General features: G+C 52.8%; 1 protein-coding gene across 1 annotated transcript in view; it reads right to left on the minus strand.

Moving 5' to 3' along the window:
- The window catches only part of MELTF (melanotransferrin), a 31,889-nt gene extending 14,333 nt beyond the window's left edge, over positions 1–17,556 (minus strand). The window contains exons 1-9 of the mRNA XM_049879762.1: positions 17,402–17,556; positions 15,340–15,494; positions 13,862–13,961; positions 10,597–10,779; positions 7,992–8,148; positions 6,737–6,804; positions 3,111–3,298; positions 1,398–1,578; positions 595–746 (exon numbers count right to left, since the gene is read on the minus strand). Of these exons, the coding sequence (XP_049735719.1) occupies positions 595–746; positions 1,398–1,578; positions 3,111–3,298; positions 6,737–6,804; positions 7,992–8,148; positions 10,597–10,779; positions 13,862–13,961; positions 15,340–15,494; positions 17,402–17,450 (1,233 nt within the window). The 5' untranslated portion in view covers positions 17,451–17,556. The remainder of the gene's footprint in view (positions 1–594; positions 747–1,397; positions 1,579–3,110; positions 3,299–6,736; positions 6,805–7,991; positions 8,149–10,596; positions 10,780–13,861; positions 13,962–15,339; positions 15,495–17,401) is intronic.
- Between the last annotated feature and the right edge of the window lie 130 nt (positions 17,557–17,686).

A 17,686-nucleotide genomic window follows, 5' to 3' on the forward strand; every position in this document is an offset into this window, starting at 1 on the left:
GTGCCACCAGGGCTCCTGGAGGGCCAGAGCAATTGAACAGGTCATGAAGGCATTATGACAAAAGAAAGCAAAGAAGCAAAACCTAAGATAGAACACATCAGAAAACAGTGTACATGGTACTTAGTGAGGATAAGCATTGTCTTGTGAAATGTTTTTTCACCTGTATATGAGGGATATATATTTCTCACATATTTGTATCTTAAAGAAATTTTTTGTGTGCCAGATTATGATACAAAATGTATTTCTTACTGAGGGTTACTGCCAAAAAAGTTCTAAAAACAATGATCTAAGCTAACCCCCCTCATTGTGCAGATGGGGAAACTGAGGCTCAGGAAGAGAAGGGACCTGATGCACCATTCTCGTGCTCCTTTGCCCAGGTCTGTGAGAAGTCCCTGGGATCCCCCAGGGGAAACAGCCCTCCCCCACCCTGTCCCCTTTTCCCTGCAGGCTGTAATGAGAGACCCCCTCCTCTTCCTCAGGCCTCTCTTTACCCTCCAGGCCAGGCAGCCCCGAGGGAGGGCAGGTAAGGCCACCCCAGGGGCTGTGCTGCTTGCCCGCGGGGCCCATTCTGTCTCTCCCCAGCACTGCCCCCACCTGGATGCGCTCCATGCAGTGCTCCGGGGAATCGGCCGACACACAGTGGATCTCCGGCTGGAGCCTCTGTCTGCTAAAGGCCACAGCCATGTCGCCACACTTCTGGATCTCGGGAGTGGACAGCACGCACCAGCGCAGGTAGCGGGGCAGCCCTGCATGGGTGGACATGTGGTCACCGCCAGGCTCACCCGGCACCAGGGGGCGGGATGCATGGTTGGAACCTCACTGGGAAGAGCTTAGAGTCAGACCCAAGGGAGATTCTGGCTCTTTGCCGTGCTAGCTGTGTGGCTGGGATATGTTACTTGACCACCTGATTCCATTTCCTCGCACAGAAAGGGGGTAGATTACTCTACCACCTTCATGTGGCTATGAAGAGGCTTGAGGCAGATCGTGGGTGTTGTGTACCTAACCTGTGTCTGGCTCACCATTTCCCTAGCTGCAGGCAGAGTGTGCAATGGGGACTGAGGGAGGAGGAATGGAGTCAGGACGGAGTGGCCATGGGGTAGGGAGAAGGAGGAGGGAGACATTGTGGAGAAGAACCGACCAGACTTTGACCCCTGTGTGGTTCCAGGACAGACCCTGGTGTCCTGGATCCTGTGCCCCTGGAGCAGGCAGGGCTTCCAGGGCACAGCTAGTCACCAAACACCAAAGATGCTTCCTTCCTAACCCCTAGAGGCAAAGAAGTGGAGTGACACGTTCCCATAGAGACCAAGAGGCACATGCCAGGCCTCCTGGAGTGAGTGTCCCTACCATGCCCATGGTCAGGCTGGCTGGAGCTTGGGGGAGCAGACCGTTGGACTTACGGTTGGGGTCACAGAGGAGACCCTTCATGGCGTGCATGTACTCGCGGCCCAGCCATGCCTCATAGGTCTGCGTGGCGATGGGCACCAGCTCCGAGGTGGTGTCTTTGAAGAGCAGGTTCTTCTGGCCATAAGCCTCAGAGCTAAACATCTGGAAGCTGCTGCCCTCACGGCTGAACAGGAGCTGTGTGCAAGGGGGCGGGGTAGGTCTGGGGAGGGTGTTGCAGGGTTTCCCACTCTCCCTTCCCCTCAGTTCAGCCACCACCTCCCTCTTCCTGTGCCCAGTGTCAGGACCAGGCGAGACACCACCTCCTCCATGAACCTGCCCAGTTCTGGGTCTCCATGCATTGCCTTCTACCTTGCCTCACTCAGCTGTTGTGACATGACTTAGGGCCTGGGTGTGGGGTGGTGTGAGGAGAAGCAACAGGTCTGCAGTTGACCCAAAGAAGGAATTCTTCTAGGCCAGTGCAGGCCTGCAAGGGCATCTCAGGAGCCAGGTGAGGGCCGAGAAGCTGCTCCGGCTCAGACCGCAGCCCCACCCTGAGAGGATGGGCCCTGCTGTGCTCCTTGCCCCCAGGAACCCCCTGATCCCTAGTGCTGGGCCTGTCCAGCAGGGGGCTAGCAGCTGCCTCCCAGGCCCTGTCCAGCCCATGGCTCTCTTATCCCAGGCCCTGGCTCCTGCCCTCTGGCTCGCTGGCCCTCTGGACCAGGGAAAGCCCAATGGTGGTGGGGAGACTGAATTTTACAAGCTCTGCTGGTTCTCTAGGGTCAACTTCTAATTCTGTAGTTTTAATGAAAAACCAAACCAAACCAAAACAAGCCCTGAACATAAGCATATCTCGGGTCTTTCAGGTGACTGTGTCATAACCTGTACCACCAGGCAATTGTCATGGCCACATTTGGGTTGGTGTTTGTGACCGTCAGCACCAGGCGTTACAAGCTATTGAGGAAAGGTCAGAGGTGGCCCTAAGTCACACATGACAGGTTTGTAACAAGGGCAGGCCCAGGGCCACCACGGTGCCTGGCGCAAGTCGAGGTCTGGCTGATGTTCAAGCAGGGAGAAGAAGCTAAGCACATGCAGATTCTGGAGCCAGGCTACCTGGGTTCGACTCCTGGCTCTGCCACATGGGCAAGCTACTTAACCCCAGAGGCTTGGCCTCCTAATTCAAAAAGGAACATATTATTATTACCTACTAACAGGACTGCTATGACTGGCTTATAAATGTCTCTTTTGACAATTATTATCATTGGGTAACGTGGTAGTATGGATGGGGCAAAACTTCTGGTAGTCAGAAACCCTGTCTCCATGTTGTAAGCAGCAATTTCAGCAAAACATTATTTATCGTAGTTAACTAATGGTTGACAGCAACTAACAACAACAACTACAATACATACCTTGAAATGTACTGGTGTTATCATTTTGCTAATTGGTTCTGGTTTTACGAGCCACAAAATCAAGGAGCTTTCTCTGAGGGTTACCTCAGTCTCTGGGTTCCCTTCTTCCAGCTCTCCCTGGGCAGCCCTCGTCCCTGTCACTAGCTCAGTGGGTTGCCCATTCACAGTGACCAACGTTGGCCACAGAGTTCTGGGTCCCGTTCTGTGGTCTGTTCCAGGGAGTGTCTCTGGGTTTTGTCCCTCTGGGATGGGCCTGGGCTCCTATCCTGGCAAGAGAAAGCCCAGCACCCCCGGGGCCTGTGTGGGGTGCCCTGTGCTTACCTGGCCTTCGTTGAGTAGGCGGAAGATGAGACCCCCGTCCATGTCGGCCCGGACCACCACAGCGTGAGCAGGTACCCGGGCCAGGTGACACCGCCTCCACTCAGTGACGTCGGCCCGGCTGCCATCCCGGCACAGCAGCTCAAAGTCCTGTGACAGCAGCTCCTGGCCCCAGGAGGGCAGGGTTTTCCCTGGGAAGATGGGACACCTGTGGTGAGCCAGTCCCTGTTCTGAGAAAGGCTAGGGGAGCGCCATAAGGAGACCCTGGGAGAGAGAGCCTTAGGAGAGGCTAGGGTGTCATGGGCCACAGACCCACGAAAAAATGAATGAAGCTTGCCCAGGAGGTGAGGACCTGGGACGACACCAGGGGGTGAGGACCCAGGATAACACCAGGACCCAGAATGACACCAGGAGGTGAGGACCTAGGATGGCACCAGGGGGCAAGGACCCAGGACGACACCAGGGGGTGAGGACCCAGGATGACACCAGTAGGTGAGGACCCAAGATGACACCAGGAGGTGAGGACCTAGGATGACACCAGGGGGTGAGGACCCAGAATGACATCAGGGGGTGAGGACCTAGGATAACACCAGGACCCAGAATGACAGCAGGAGGTGAGGACCCAGAACTGAGAATGAAGAAGAGGAGCTTGGTGGCTCTATCCTACAAGACCTGCTGTCTCCATAGACGGTGCCTATCATATACGTTTTGTTCTTCTCAAAAGCTTCTGTTAATAGAATGGATTTGAGATGTCTGACAATAACACAACACATATAAACAGGACTATTTACTTATTGAAGACAAAAAGAGTAAGAGAACCTTGAGGATGAGAAAGATAAGTGTGTCAGGAACTTAGGGTGAGTTCACTATTACTGTGGCGCACTAAATTTGGCTCTGAGGAGAGGGCAGAGGGCAGAGGGCAGAGGACAGAGGGTCATGGTGAAAACGAATTTCAACAGTATCTACCCAGAACTGTGGTCCAGAAGGAAAAGGGCAGCTCCCCAAAGCTTTCTTCACATCCCAACTGATAATATTTTGGTAAATTTTCTTCAAGTCCTTTTTTTCTAGGGGTATACATTTTTAACATAGCTCAGGATATACTTAATAGGCAATTTTGCATCTTGTTTTTTCCAACTTACTGTATTTTCCTACACTATTAGACACTTCATAAAACTCATACATTTCTTAATAGAAAACAAAATTTATTTAAAGTGTGACTATTGACACCAAATAGGAATATTAAGAAGACTAGTAATAAGGACTGTAATTAAACATTTAATAAAACATATGACATAATAATGTTTTTATGACTTTTGAATCTTAAAATGGGGGGAAGCTTCTGCTAGGAAATAGGAGGGGGAAAGATTTGTGGGACCATGTAAACTTTGTTCACTCCAAAGCTATTTAAAAACAAGAGAGTAACAGTTTGGAAAACTCCAGAAAGGTCATTTTTAATGGCTCTGTGATCATTTATAGCAAGCACTTAACAATTACTCAGTGCAATTCTTCCCTCTTCCAACTTTTCTCTATTTTTAAACTACTGCAAATCCTTTGTTGAGAACACTGAGGTGTATCATTCGGCCTTCCCTTGACACAAATGCATCCTTTCAGAATTTCAGAATTTTTTTTTATTCCTTTTACTCCTTGCTATGGATAGCTGAAATTATACTACTTTACAACTTCAGACATTTATGTCAATTTCACTCTCGTCAATCTTTTTGCATAAAGGTAATCCTTTTTAGAAAATTATTTCCTTAGATTATAATCAAAACTTAAAGCTGATCTAATCCAATACATCCTTCTTCTTTCCCCACCTTCCAAATTCTCTTTTGCGTAAATCATCTTGGGGCCTAAGTTCAGGGCAGCCCAGTTTTGGAAGATAGCTCTCCTCGACGGGCAGCTCAGCTCTACTCTGCTGTAGATCATTTTTTCTCTCTTTTTCAAATCTTTTCATGTTTTTTGCCTCCATGAAGGTCAGACTACATGATGGGCATTCTGACTTAAAAGGCAATGATGAATAAAAAAGACCATGATTAAAAAGAAAAGCCAACGATCAGATGTTCTGCAGTAGGTAAAATTAGAGACAAAAGTCTGATCGGCAGTTGGCAGGGAGGGGGTGAGAGGAGGAATTGACTATAAAGGAGGCAGGAGGGAATTTTGGGGGCTGAAGGGTCTATTATGTATCTTGGCGCGTTACGGTCACACACCACCAACACACGTATGTTTTGGCAAAGCTCATAGAACTTTGGTGTATATAAAAAATATATATATTATCAGGCAAATACAAATTGAAGGACATTCTATGAAATAACTGAGCCTGTATTCTTAAAAAATGACAATGTCATAAAAAATGAAGATAAAAAACTGCTCTAAGGAGACTAATGAGACATAAGAGCTAAATACCATGTAGGTTTGTAGATTAGATCCTGGACCTGAAAAAAAAAAATTGCTATTAAGGTCAGAATTGGGAATGAACTTGGAATGTGGAGCGTAGATTAAATAATACTGTATCAACGTTACATTTCCTGAACTTGATAAGTGTACGTGGCTAAACACAACTCCTTGTTCTTAAAGCCATACATGCTGAAGGATTAAAGGGGACTGACGTAGGCAAGTGTACTTCAGATGGTTCCAAAAACGCCCACACATGTATAGAAAGGATGATAAATCAAATGTGGCAAAATGTTAAAAATTAGAATCTGGGTACAAATATATGGGAGTTCTCTGAACTCTTCTTGCAACTTTTCTAAAGTTTTATTTTTCAAAAAAAAAAAAAATTAAGTGATAATGATATAATGAATCAATGCATGATAGCAAAGGAAGTCTCCACAACCAAACCAAAACCAAACTGGGTTTCCAAGGAGCAGCTGGTGGATTCAAACTGCCGACCTTTTGGTTAGCAGCCGAGCTCTTAACCACTGTGCCACCAGGGCTCTGTAATGATATAACTAATCAACGCGTAACAGCAAAAGAGGTCTTCCTGGTGAAGATTGTTTTTAGAAAGGGGAAGGCTGCCATCTTTCTGGGATAGTTTTAATAAGACTTGTCCAGGATAAGGGATGGGTCCTTCAAGTAGGAGAAACTTGTCAGGAAGGGATCACAGATGAGATCTATGCTAAGGTCTACAAACGATTTTTTTTTTTTTAATAAGAGAACCCTGTCTTCAAGTGAAGTCCTTGGGTAGCACAAATGGTTGAGTGCTGGGCTGCCAACCACCAAAAGGCTGGCAACTTGAGTCTACACAGAGGTGCCTGGGAAGAAGAGCCTGGAGATCCACTTTCGAAAAATCAGCCATGGAAAACCCTGTGGAGTACGGTTCTCCTGTGACACGCAGGGGCTCCCCACGAGTCGGAGTCAACTTGACTGCAGATGGTTTTAGTCCTCGAGCGGAAACAGGATCTCAGGTTGGGTACTGGGCAGAACCGCTCGCCTAGCCCCCATTCCACAGATAACTGAGGTACCTGAGTTTGAAGTCCATGAGGGAGACCCACCTCACCCTTTTTGCAGACGGGGTCACCCAGAGAATTCCAAGCATCACTGAATTCCCGCCCTGTCACCTGGGGGACCCGCCTCATCCATTAAGGAGAGTGATGTGGCAGACGGCCTCCTCCCTCTCCCTCCTCACTCACCGTCAGTGTTTTCCAGCACTGTGCTGTGCTTCACGAAGGCCACGTCCCCTGCCCCTTCAGCCAGGCACCTGTGCAAGGGAAGCCAGGGAGCCTGGGTGGGGCCGAGCTCCCCTAGAGCCCCTCACGCCTGCTCATCTCCCCCTTCAGGAGGTCTGGCCAGGACTGTGGGTGGTGACAAGGGGCAGGGAAAGAGCTGGGGCTTCACAGGCATGCAGTCCTGGCTTTGCTCCCTGGCTTGTTGGCTACGGGGCTTTGCCAAGTGGTGTACCCTTTGTAGCCTCCGAGTCCTCATCTGTACAATGGGGATGCCAGAGCAGCTTCCCCAGGGCCGCCGTGAGGATGAGAGGTTCTGTGAGATCCTGCACTGCCTACCCCGGGCTGCATGGAGTGGGCACTCATGGAACCGCTGCTGTCATCAGCAGCCTTAACACTCAGGTGCTTTGAAGATGACTACCCTGAGGCAGGGGATTGGACTAGAAGATGTTTTCCTGATAGACCAAAAACCCTGAGTGGAAAGATATGACTTTTATGTATTCTCTGTATACTACAGCCCCTTGAGGGAGGAGGTGGGCTACCTGACAACACCCACACCCCAGCACACAGGCAGGGATTGGACCCAAGGGAAACCATCAGGGGGAACACAGGAGGTGGGACAGGCAGGGGGTTGTTTTCCATTGGGAGGGACTGAGAACCAATTCTTCCCTCTGTGGGGCTCAGGCAGGCTGTCCCTTCCAGATGGGAGCACTGAGGCCTGGTGGGTAGAGGGCTGAGGCGAGACCCCATGCACACCTTTCCTCACCTGGGGCCCATGGAATTTGATCAGGAATTCTCCTGGATCCAGGAGAGCTTGTCTAAATTGCTGACCGAACCAGGGGCAGAGACAAGGCTGGGCTGGGGGTCCCTGCCACCCGAACCCCACCCCTCACTGCTGGTCTGACACCAGTATGGGGACATGGGAGTGGGAGAAGGCTGCTTTTTCCGTTTTCTTCTCTCTGAGGCCACACCTCTCTAAATATACCAAACATGTTGATTTTATGAGCAAATCTAGTCTGGCATAGTCCTGCTTGATGTTTTTAAACTAACCAAGACACATGAAGTTTATAAAGGATGCTTTGACGAGAGGCAGCCGGCGTGGCCACTTCCCCTTTGGTGGCCTCTCCGTGGGAAGGTGTTTTTTCCTGGCTCTTGGTGGCTTCAGTGTCTCTCCCCTGACTCAGCCTCTCGGCCCCAGCAGCCCTCTCCCCAGTCCTCTCACCGGAAGGCCCCACTGTAGTCGTAGTATCTCTCCAGGGGGCTCTTGTCACACACGCCCTCCCCAGCGGCGTCACCCCGACACAGGCGGCAGAGGGACTCGGAGTAACTGGTCTCTCCTGCCCCAGGGACGCAGCTGCCCCCAAAATAGTCACTGACCGCTGCAGGAAGGAGCAGAGAGAGGTCAGTCAAACCCCACCCATTCCCCAGTTTAGACGGTGAGGGCTCAGGTTGACTCCACTGGGCCCCGCAGAGGCCTGGTCCAGACCTCTCTGAGACTCCGCTCACCTTCTAGCTTCAAGCTGGAAAACTGGATCAGATCTGTGATTCCCCAACTGAGCCCACACAAGTAGCAACAGGGGCCTGGGAGTGACTGTTTTTATCTAAAAATGGCTCAGGGCAATAAAACATTAACCCATAAATGGCCACACACCAAACCTCACAGCTGTCAAGTTGATTCCGGCTCATAGCAACCCTATAGGACAGAGTTGAACTGCCCCACAGTGTTTCCAAGGCTGTAAACCTTTACAGAAGCAGACTGCCACATCCTTCTCCCGTGGAGCAGCTGGTAGGTTCTAAACTGCTGCTTTTGGTTGGCAGCCAAGCACTTTAATCACTGTGCCACCAGGGCTCCTTTAATGGCCACATAGACCAACTAAATATCAGCTAAACACTGTTCTCATGGTGGTTTCATTTCAAAGTCAGTTATGTGTCGTTAATGAAAGTGGGGAAAGAAATGCTGACTCAATGAGCATAATTAATTTGATAGATGGCACTTTCAGAAGCCGGGCAGGAGACAAAAGTGGAGGAAGTGGTGAAGGCCAGGATCTGCTGACAAGGAAGGAGTTAGGTTCCCCGCCAGGTCCGAGGCCTGGGGTCCACTCCCTTGGCAAATATTTGGCCTGTGCTTAGGACGACTTCGTGCTGTGGACGATGAGCCAGACGCGGGCTCTGCACCGGAGCCAATCACGCCTCTCTTCTCATCCAGCTTGCTTCCTTTCTTGGTCTTCTTTTGGTAACCCCCCAGGGCAGTAGGAATTTAATAAATGCGCCAGGTGAGTGAGTCAGCCACTACACCTGGCCACCCTGAGAGGACGTGGCTTCCAGGCTCTCGTGGTTTGTGACGGTTTCCACGACTGGTTGGGTTTAGTGCCTCTGAAACCAGCTGTTTGGGCTGTACGGGGGCAGTGTGTGCATCCGCTCATGTGTTCATATGTACACACATGCATGTATGTGCACGCAAGTGTGTATATGTTCACTTATGTGTGCATGTGTTTGCATGTGCATGTGTGTGCCTGTGCGCATGTGTGTGCCTGTGGGCATGTGTGCATGTGTTTGTGTGTGCCTGTGTGCATATGTGTGCCTATGTGTGCATGTACGCATGTGTGTGGATGCACGACAGGGAGGTGTCCACCGAGAACAAGGAGGTAGGGAGGCTGAATTCATACAACAGCCTCCCTGTACTGAGCACGTACGGTACTGTGCCTTGAGCTGAGACTGTGAGTGACCTCAGCCCCACACCCTTCCATCACCGTAAGGTAAGCATTAATTTTCCCATTTTACACACAAGGAAACTCAAGTTCAATAAGGTATCATAACCTATCTCATGGCAGGTCATGGCTGAGCCAGGGTTTAAATCCGTGTCTGTGCGTCAGTAAAGCCTGAGCCTTAAGAGACCGCTGTGCTCTCCACCTGCCCCTGCCCCCACCCTCACCCTGGAACCATGTCACCTGCGGAGCTAACCTGGTGCAGCACACACATGGACAAGGGATTTGGGGACACCCAGACTCCACGTAAGGGGGCATCCCAGGAGGGCAGGGGGAGCATGTGGTTGTCATGTGTCACGTGCTGCCCTGTTGCCATATCACGCGGAGGGAGACTGGCACAAGCTGGTGGTTGGCTGCGAGCCAGGAAAAGATGCCCTAAGGTGAGAAGCAGGGTTTCTGCCCAGGTTGTAAGCACCCCGGCCTCCGGAACGGGGCTCTGGGACCTTAGCTAGCCATCCTCAGGGCTTCACCTTATTCCCTCCACTCTCGCTGCTTCATTCTCAGCCACCTCTGCTGACCACTCTTGCCCTATGTCCCAGGAAGTACGTGCTGCCCCCTGCCCCAGCTTTCTGTCTACAAATCAGTCTATCAGGGGACAGTCTAGTCTCTGATTAGCCACTTGTGAGCTTCTGGTGCAAGTCAGCAGCTTGTTTGGGTCCTCAAAAAATAGTTCCTGATCCGGTAAAGCTGGAAATAGCGATCTACGCAAGGTCTACATCAGGTGAGGGCCTTTCCTTGGAGGCTCGCCATCTCCGCACCATGGCTGAACCCTGCGCCTGGCTGCGTCCTGTAGGACATGCGACGAGTGAGCGAGAGCCATGTGCCCTGGAGGCCAGCCAGCCAGAAACTCAAATGGTGGCAACACAAGGAGGACCAGGCCCAAAGAGAGAAGGGAGGGATACCACTGTTTGCCAAGGGAGGCTCCCTGGGGGGCTGGGACTTTGCTCAAGGAAGTACAAGATGAAAGTGAGGCCAGAGGGAGGGAGAGGAGAGGGGAGACCAGAGCTGCTGGAGGGGCACCACCTGCCTTGGGGAAGTATCCCTGTCCGGCCAGGGCCTCACCTTTGAGCACATCACAGCCCATCACCGAGAGGCGACCGCTCTCCACCAGGTAGCCCACAGGCACATTCCAGCCCACCGTCCGGTTGATGCCCGTGTGGCAGGACTTCACTCCTTTCAGGGTGTTGATGGTCACATGGGAGCTTCTCTTGACCACAGCCACGGCATAATACGAGGTGCCCACCTCTGGAAGGAGAAGAGGTGAGTGAGGGAGCCTGTGACCCAGTCTGGGGCAGGCTGTGGAGAAGAATGTGCACGTGCCGTGTATGCGTGTGTGTGTGCACATGCTGTGTGTGCACGTGTGTATGCGTGCTGTGTGTGCATGTGTGTAACATGCCGTGTGTGTGTACACATGTTGTGTGTGTGCGTGCACGTGTATACACATGCCCTGTGTGCACATGTGTAACAAGCCGTATGTGTGCCTGTGTGTATGCATGCTGTGTGTGTTCATGCACATGTGTACATACGCTGTGTGTGTACACATGCCGTGTGTGCACGTGTGTACACGTGCCATATGTGTATGTGTGTACACATGCTGGGTGTGCATGTGTGTATACATGCTGTGTGTGTACGTGTCTATACATGCTGTGTGTAGGTTTGTGCACAGGTGTACACATGCTGTGTGTGTGCACGTGTGTACACATTTGTGCACAGGTGTATAGGAGTATATGTGCATGATGTCTAGGTACTGAGAGCAAGAGGGTGCAATCACAAGACCTTGACAACCTCCAGCCTCAAGTGGTAGATAACATCCTGAGATATTAATTCATTCATTAATTTCCCTTTTTCCTTCCCAAGCCAGCTGGCACTTAGCTGGGTCTAAATACGTGCTCTGTAGCTGGAAAGAAGGCAGAAGTAGCCAGCAGGTCTTTTGCTTTCCAAAAGCCTAGAGCCTTAGGAGAGCTTAGAGGGCTTGGGGGAATAGTGGAGGGATTTCTGGGAAGAGTGGTTGGAAGGAGCAGAGGAAAGCAGGGTGGGGGCTTCCCCCAGATTGGAAAAATGGAATTCCCTGGGCTGCGGGTGGAAGGAGAGACAGAGAACTCTGTGGTCCCAAATCTTTCAGGAACCTGGATGGCTGCAGGTACATGTGGGTGGGCAGGGGTCTACAGGCTGGAGGAAGACCCCTCTGGACCAAGTGTGGCCCGGCAGGGACCATATAAAGACACAGACGACTCATCTATGGGGACTGAAGACCAGAGGGTCCTCCCTGCCACACACACACACACACACACACACACACACACACACACCGTTACTGCCCTGGTCTTGCTACACTTGCAGGTGGGATGTCCTTAATTGGAATGAAGTTGAGTTCTAGAAAACTGAGACACTGTTATTTCCTGTACACCTGAGTTCAGCCCCTGCCAACCCAAGCAGCTTGGCCTGTTCTACTCTCTGACTCACCTACAGCGCTCCTTTTAATTCCTTGAAAACACCAACTCTTCCCCGCCTTGCAACACTCCTCCCCTGTTCTTTGCCTGGCTAATCCTCAACTGAAATGTCACCTCCTCAGAGAAGCCCTCTTGTGAGCTCTTTTTCAGTACGTCTCCCCACTCCCTGTTATTCTCTCCCTTGAGGCCCTTAATTCATTTGCTTCATAGCGCCCACCACATTTGTGACTATATTTTTATGTGTTTGTTTACTGTTTGACGCCTACTCTTTGAGGGCAGGAACGGACCCTCCTTTGCTCACTTCTTCATGCCTCTGACTGGTGTGCAGTAGGTGCTGTATATATCTGTTGAACTGATTAAGGCGGGAGAGCTGTGTTTGGGACTTACGATGCAGGGCTGTTTCCGGCTTTGAGGGGAAAGGCTGGCTGGTTTGCAGGGTTTTACTATCCTAGCCTGTCACCCGGTGTCTTCCGACATTCATTCAACAAGTTCTCAGCCAATGCTTTCTCCAAGCGAGACCCTGTGCTGGGAACCACAGGGTGTACACGGATGGGGACCTAGTCCCTCCTCAGGGGGCTCACTGTAGTGAGGGGCAAAGGAAACAAGAGAGAAGGGGACAGAGCCTTGGTAGAGGCAGGTGGGAGTAGGCAGTGCTCCGGGAACACGGAGAGGCTCTTTGCAAGGGTGGAAGGAATCAGGGGAGGCTCCTTGGAGGAGGTGAGAATTGAGCTCCTTTGGTAAAAGAGCAATAGGGATTGGACATGCAGAAACCCTGAGGGGGCAGCCTGAGCTGGAGGCATGGCTGGTGTGAAGTGCAGGGATTGGGCAAAGGAACTCATGTTCCCCGAGTAATAACCATGTGTGAGGGGCACTACACACACTGGCTTGTGTAATCTGTATGACAGGACAGGATCATCATCTCACCTTATAGTGCAGTTATCAAGGAGAGGTTGTTTGAGGTCACAGGACCAGGAAGGGGCGGAGGTAGGATTTGTTCCTGGTCAGCTGAGCTCTGCAGCTTTTGGCCGCCACCTCTGCCCCTGGCCCTAGCCCCACTCCATGCTGATTCTGACTGAGGGGTATGTGATGAATTGAATTGTGTCCTCCAAAAAGATGTGATTTGTTGAAGTTCTAACCCCTGCACCAATGAATGTGACCTTGTTTGGGGAAATAGGGTTCTTCTTTGCAGGTGTTATCAGTTAATGAAGCAATCCCTTCTGAGGGCAGCTTGTAAAAGAGAAGGACTGTCTCGGAAACAGAGTCACACGCAGGGGAAAGAACCCTCTACAAGCCAAGGAACGCCAAGAAATGCCCAGGGCTACAGAAGCTGGGAGGGACAAGGAAGGATCCTCCCCTAGAGAGCACGGCCCTGCCAATGCCCTGAATTTGAACTTCCAGCCTCCAGAACTACGAGAAATTAAATTTCTGTTCTTCACAGCCACCCCTTTTATGGCGTTTTTCTATGGCAGCCCTAGAAAACTAAGATGCGGTACCAATGTTTGCTCTGAGCTGGGCTTTCTCGCCACCTTATTCACTCCAGGAAATTACGTATTTGACTCCATGCCCAACACTACAGCACAGGGTATGGGAGAGCCCCTCAGTAAGAGCACAATGGGCAAAAGTTAGAGTGCTGCTGGGCTTCCCATACCCAAGACAGACTTGGTTCAGCGTTCTGTGTCTTTGGTGTTCCTGTCCCTGGGATGTTTGAGAGAAGCTTGGTGAGCCTCATAGGGTTAGTCTGGCCCAGGAACTCCAGGACTGCTCTGTGGACAGGGGTGCTGGCTAGCCCTGCAGCTGAGGTCGGCCCAGGAAGGACAGACTGGGTGGGTGGGGGGTTCCTGTCTCCTCCCATCACCCCTCCCTCCCTGCCCTCTTACCTTGATCATATACTTCGCCTACCACGGGCTTCAGGCCGTGCTCCTTCCCTGCCTCATAAATGGCTCCTCCATCCAGAGTGATGGCATCGGCCTCCTGGGCCTAGTGGGAACACATGGGTCAATCCTGCCCAGCCCAGGCTCGCCACTTGGTGAGGGGCTCAGGGATGCCCACCAGTCTGCCGAGGCCCCTTGAAAAGCTAGGGGCCTACACTTGGACAATTTGCCAAGGATTCCTGTCTTTACTCAGCCATGATTCCCAGGATGCTTGAAGGCCCCTCACCGCCCACCTACTCCCAGGGCCCAGGAATCTCTTCCTTCACTATACCCAAAGTGACAGCTCTCCTGGGCCAACGACTAACTTTGTTTTTCTAATTATGTTATTTTAAAAAAATATTAATGATTTATTTTACAGGGTGGTAAAAATGGTTAATGTGCTCAGCTGCTAACCAAAAGGTTGGTAGTTTGAGTCCATCCAGAAGTGCCTTGGAAGAAAGGCCTGGCAATCTACTGTCAAAAGATCAGCCATTACAAACCCTATGGAGCACAGTTTTACTCTGACACACGTGGGGTCGCCATGAGTTGAAATTGACACAACAGGCACTGGCTTAGTAATAGATATACACACTACAAATGACCATAGTACAAAATGGTATGTATGGAAATGTGTCTCCCTCACTGTGCCCAGTTGCTCAGTCCTCTGCTTCCTGAAACCACCACAGCTAACTAGTTTCTTGGGTTTTCTCTCTAAGATAGTCTATGTATACTGAATCCCATAATGTCCTCTTTAGTTTTCTTCCTTTTATTTTTAAACACAAATGACATTGTTCTATCAGTGTGTTGTGGGGTCCGTGGATAGAAGTACAGTTCAATACAACTGGTTTCTGCCCTCAGAGTGAGTCTGCTCCACGGCCCTGGCCACATGATTGGTTTTGGAGCAGGTCAGGATCAAGCTGAAATGAAAACCCAGGTCTCCTAGGACTTCCCTTCATACCTTGTCCTGCCAGTAAAGTCCAGCCTTGAAGATCATACCTACTTCCCCACTCAGGTCCTCTAGCCCCTGCCCCTCCTTCCTCAGAAACCAAACAAGCGTTGTTCTGGAAAATCCCATGGCAGAGCGGGTAACCACCACAGGCCACTAAAGGGTCACTGCTGTCTGCTGCCCCTCCATGAGGTGGGTCGTGTCCCCCTCTAGCAGGGCCCTTGTGGTAGAAAACCTACCTCTCAGACACCTTTCCCCATTGGCACCCATCTGAGTAGCAGCCTTGCCTGAGGCCTCCCACCGCCTGGCCTGGGCCCCTTCAGGAACAAGCTGGCCCTTGTTGCTGGGAACTCAGGAGATCCTATCGGCCAGCCCTGGCAGGGGGACAGCGGCGGCCCTTCCCAGTGAATGAGACTGTTGTACGTGCCTTCCTGAGTCAGAGCCCTCTTGTCTGGGTTGGCGGTGGCGGCGGAGGCAGGGCGGAAGGGAGAGGACTCACCGTGATGAGCTGGACGCAGTGGTCAGCTGAGACGCCCTGGACGCAGAGGAGGGAGGGCTGGATGCCCGCTTCCCGGAAGGCTTTGCTCATGTCACTGCATTTCTGCTGCTCGGGGTCCGAGGTGGTGCACCACCGCACCTCCATCCCACCGAGTGCTGGGGGCAGCGATGAGGGAGAGTGAGGCCCAGCTCCCAGTCTCCCTGGCATCCTGAGCCCATGGCTGCCACTATGGGGGTGAGGTCTGGATTCTGCTGTGTGCCAGTGGCTCCACAGGACCCCATCAGGGCTTACAACCAGTCCTTCACAACGCCCCCTGCCGTCCCACCAGGGACCGGGGCACAAAGAGCTGTCACAGAGACAGGGAAAGGGCTGAGCTCTTGGCAAATCTGTGTGTGGGGTCATGGATGTCCCTGGGTTCAGGGCCTCCTCATTAGGGACAGGCCTTGGCAGATGGGGTGGTCCAGACCCTGGGCCTTTACAGAGGGAGGGTCTCCCAGGGTAGCAGCTCAGCTACCTCTAGCCCTCGTCACCTGGGTGGAAGGTGCCTTGGCTGGAGAATCTGGCTCTTCATGTCCCTACCTGCTAGACCAGGCTCCCTCACACAGCAGTGTCCTGGGCCCTCCTCATGGCCTGTAACCCTGAGACTGAGACCAGGGGCCATTGTGGTGAGGAGTCTTGCATCCTCTTAGAGTGTCTGTGATTATGCCGGCTGCAAACCCACCTTCAGTGGGCCCAGCACCAGGCTGCTGCTAAGGAGGGGAGGCTGCAGACTCAGCAGCTGGGGCAGGGGGGAGGGTCAACTTCCTGCTCCCCCAGCTGGTGACCTCTCTGAGCCTGTTTCTTATCTGAGAAAGCTGGACCAGAAAACCCATCTCTGTGTTGTAAGTAAACCTACCTAGTGTCTAAGACACATAGGTCTTCCATGGATTTTTGCTTCTGCCCTTCTGCTGGTTGGGACCCACTTGGGTCCCGTGATCTGCCCAGGTCAGAGTCCCAGAGAACTCCCAGCCTGGAGGCCCAGCAGAAGGGTGCAGAACTCCCAGGGCTGATGACTTTGCAGACCTGAGCAATATACCGCTCACCCTGCCCCAGCCAGGGATGGCAAAGAGGCCCAGACTCCCTAATGCGCAGCTTTGGGACCAGTTCCCGTTCCACAGGGGGTGCTGAGGGTGGACTTGGACCAGGTGGTCCTCCCATGGCAGCCTGAGCTCCCCACTCCCTCCCCAAGGTGCAGGTTCCTCCACCGCTAGCCCCAGGTGGAACCCTGGAAAGTGGAACTGCTCCCTCTCCAGTCCACAAAGAAGGCACCATGGCGGCGGGGTGCTGCAGGGCTCGGGCCGCAGGGTGGTGGGTTTGTTTTTTATTATGACAAAGAATGAATGCACCACCTGTGATCAGTGTGGTCATGGGAACCCTCTTCCCCTCAGCCAAGCCACGTGATTGCCGCCTGCAGTCCCTGTGAGCCGCTCCCCAGGATCCCGCCTCACGTCCCAGCTCCCCCGGCCCTGACTCTCCTGGGAGCAGGTGGTGCTGAGCGAGTCTGCGTGCTCTACCCCACCCCTGCAACACCAGGGCGCCTCGGAGCGGTCTCCGGGGCCGCATTCTAGTCCCCCGCCACCCCGGTCCTTCCGAATCTTCTCCTGCAAGCCCGGCGAACCCTATCCGCCTTTCTCCCCAGAGAGGGCTCGGGAGCAGTAAAGCTGCTCGGGCCCCCACACCCCCCTCGGGCTTCCAGCCCAAGAGAGTCTACGCAACGGACCACACCAAGCGTCCGCACCACGCCAAGGACACCACGCTTCTGTCTCACCCTGGCCCGTCAGAAACTCCACTTCTCAAGTTCTGGCTCAATGCTGCCTCCTCCAAGAAGCCCTCCTGACTGCGCCTGCGAGTCGCACCTCCTGACATCCTGGTCGGCCCCGCTTAGTGTCATTCCCGCCACCGTCCTCACGACTCTCTCCCTTCCCCTCCCTGCCCGAGGCGCGAGCTCAGGACACACTTCCCGGCCCCCGGGACCGGGGGGTGGAGAGCTCCAGGGCCCCCGCCCCAGCGCCCAGTTCCTCACCAGTGCGCAGAGTCAGGAACAACCACAGGGCCGCGCTCGGGTCCCGCATGGCGCCGTCTAGGGCTGGCTGGGCAGGGTTCGGGTCCGGGTCCGGGTCCGAATGGGTCAGCAGCAGCGGACGTCCTCCCGCCTTCCCTCACACTGGCCCGCAGCTACTTAAGTGCGCGCAGGAAGTGCCTGGGCGGTGTCCACGCCCCTAGGGCGCACCCCGCCGGGGACTGGACACCTGAGCTGACCAGCCTGGCCTTGGCCTCCGCGCTGGCGCCCCCTGCTGGAGCCTCGGCC

The sequence above is a fragment of the Elephas maximus genome, chromosome 1 (genome assembly GCF_024166365.1).
Source record: "Elephas maximus indicus isolate mEleMax1 chromosome 1, mEleMax1 primary haplotype, whole genome shotgun sequence".
Lineage (NCBI taxonomy): Eukaryota > Metazoa > Chordata > Mammalia > Proboscidea > Elephantidae > Elephas > Elephas maximus.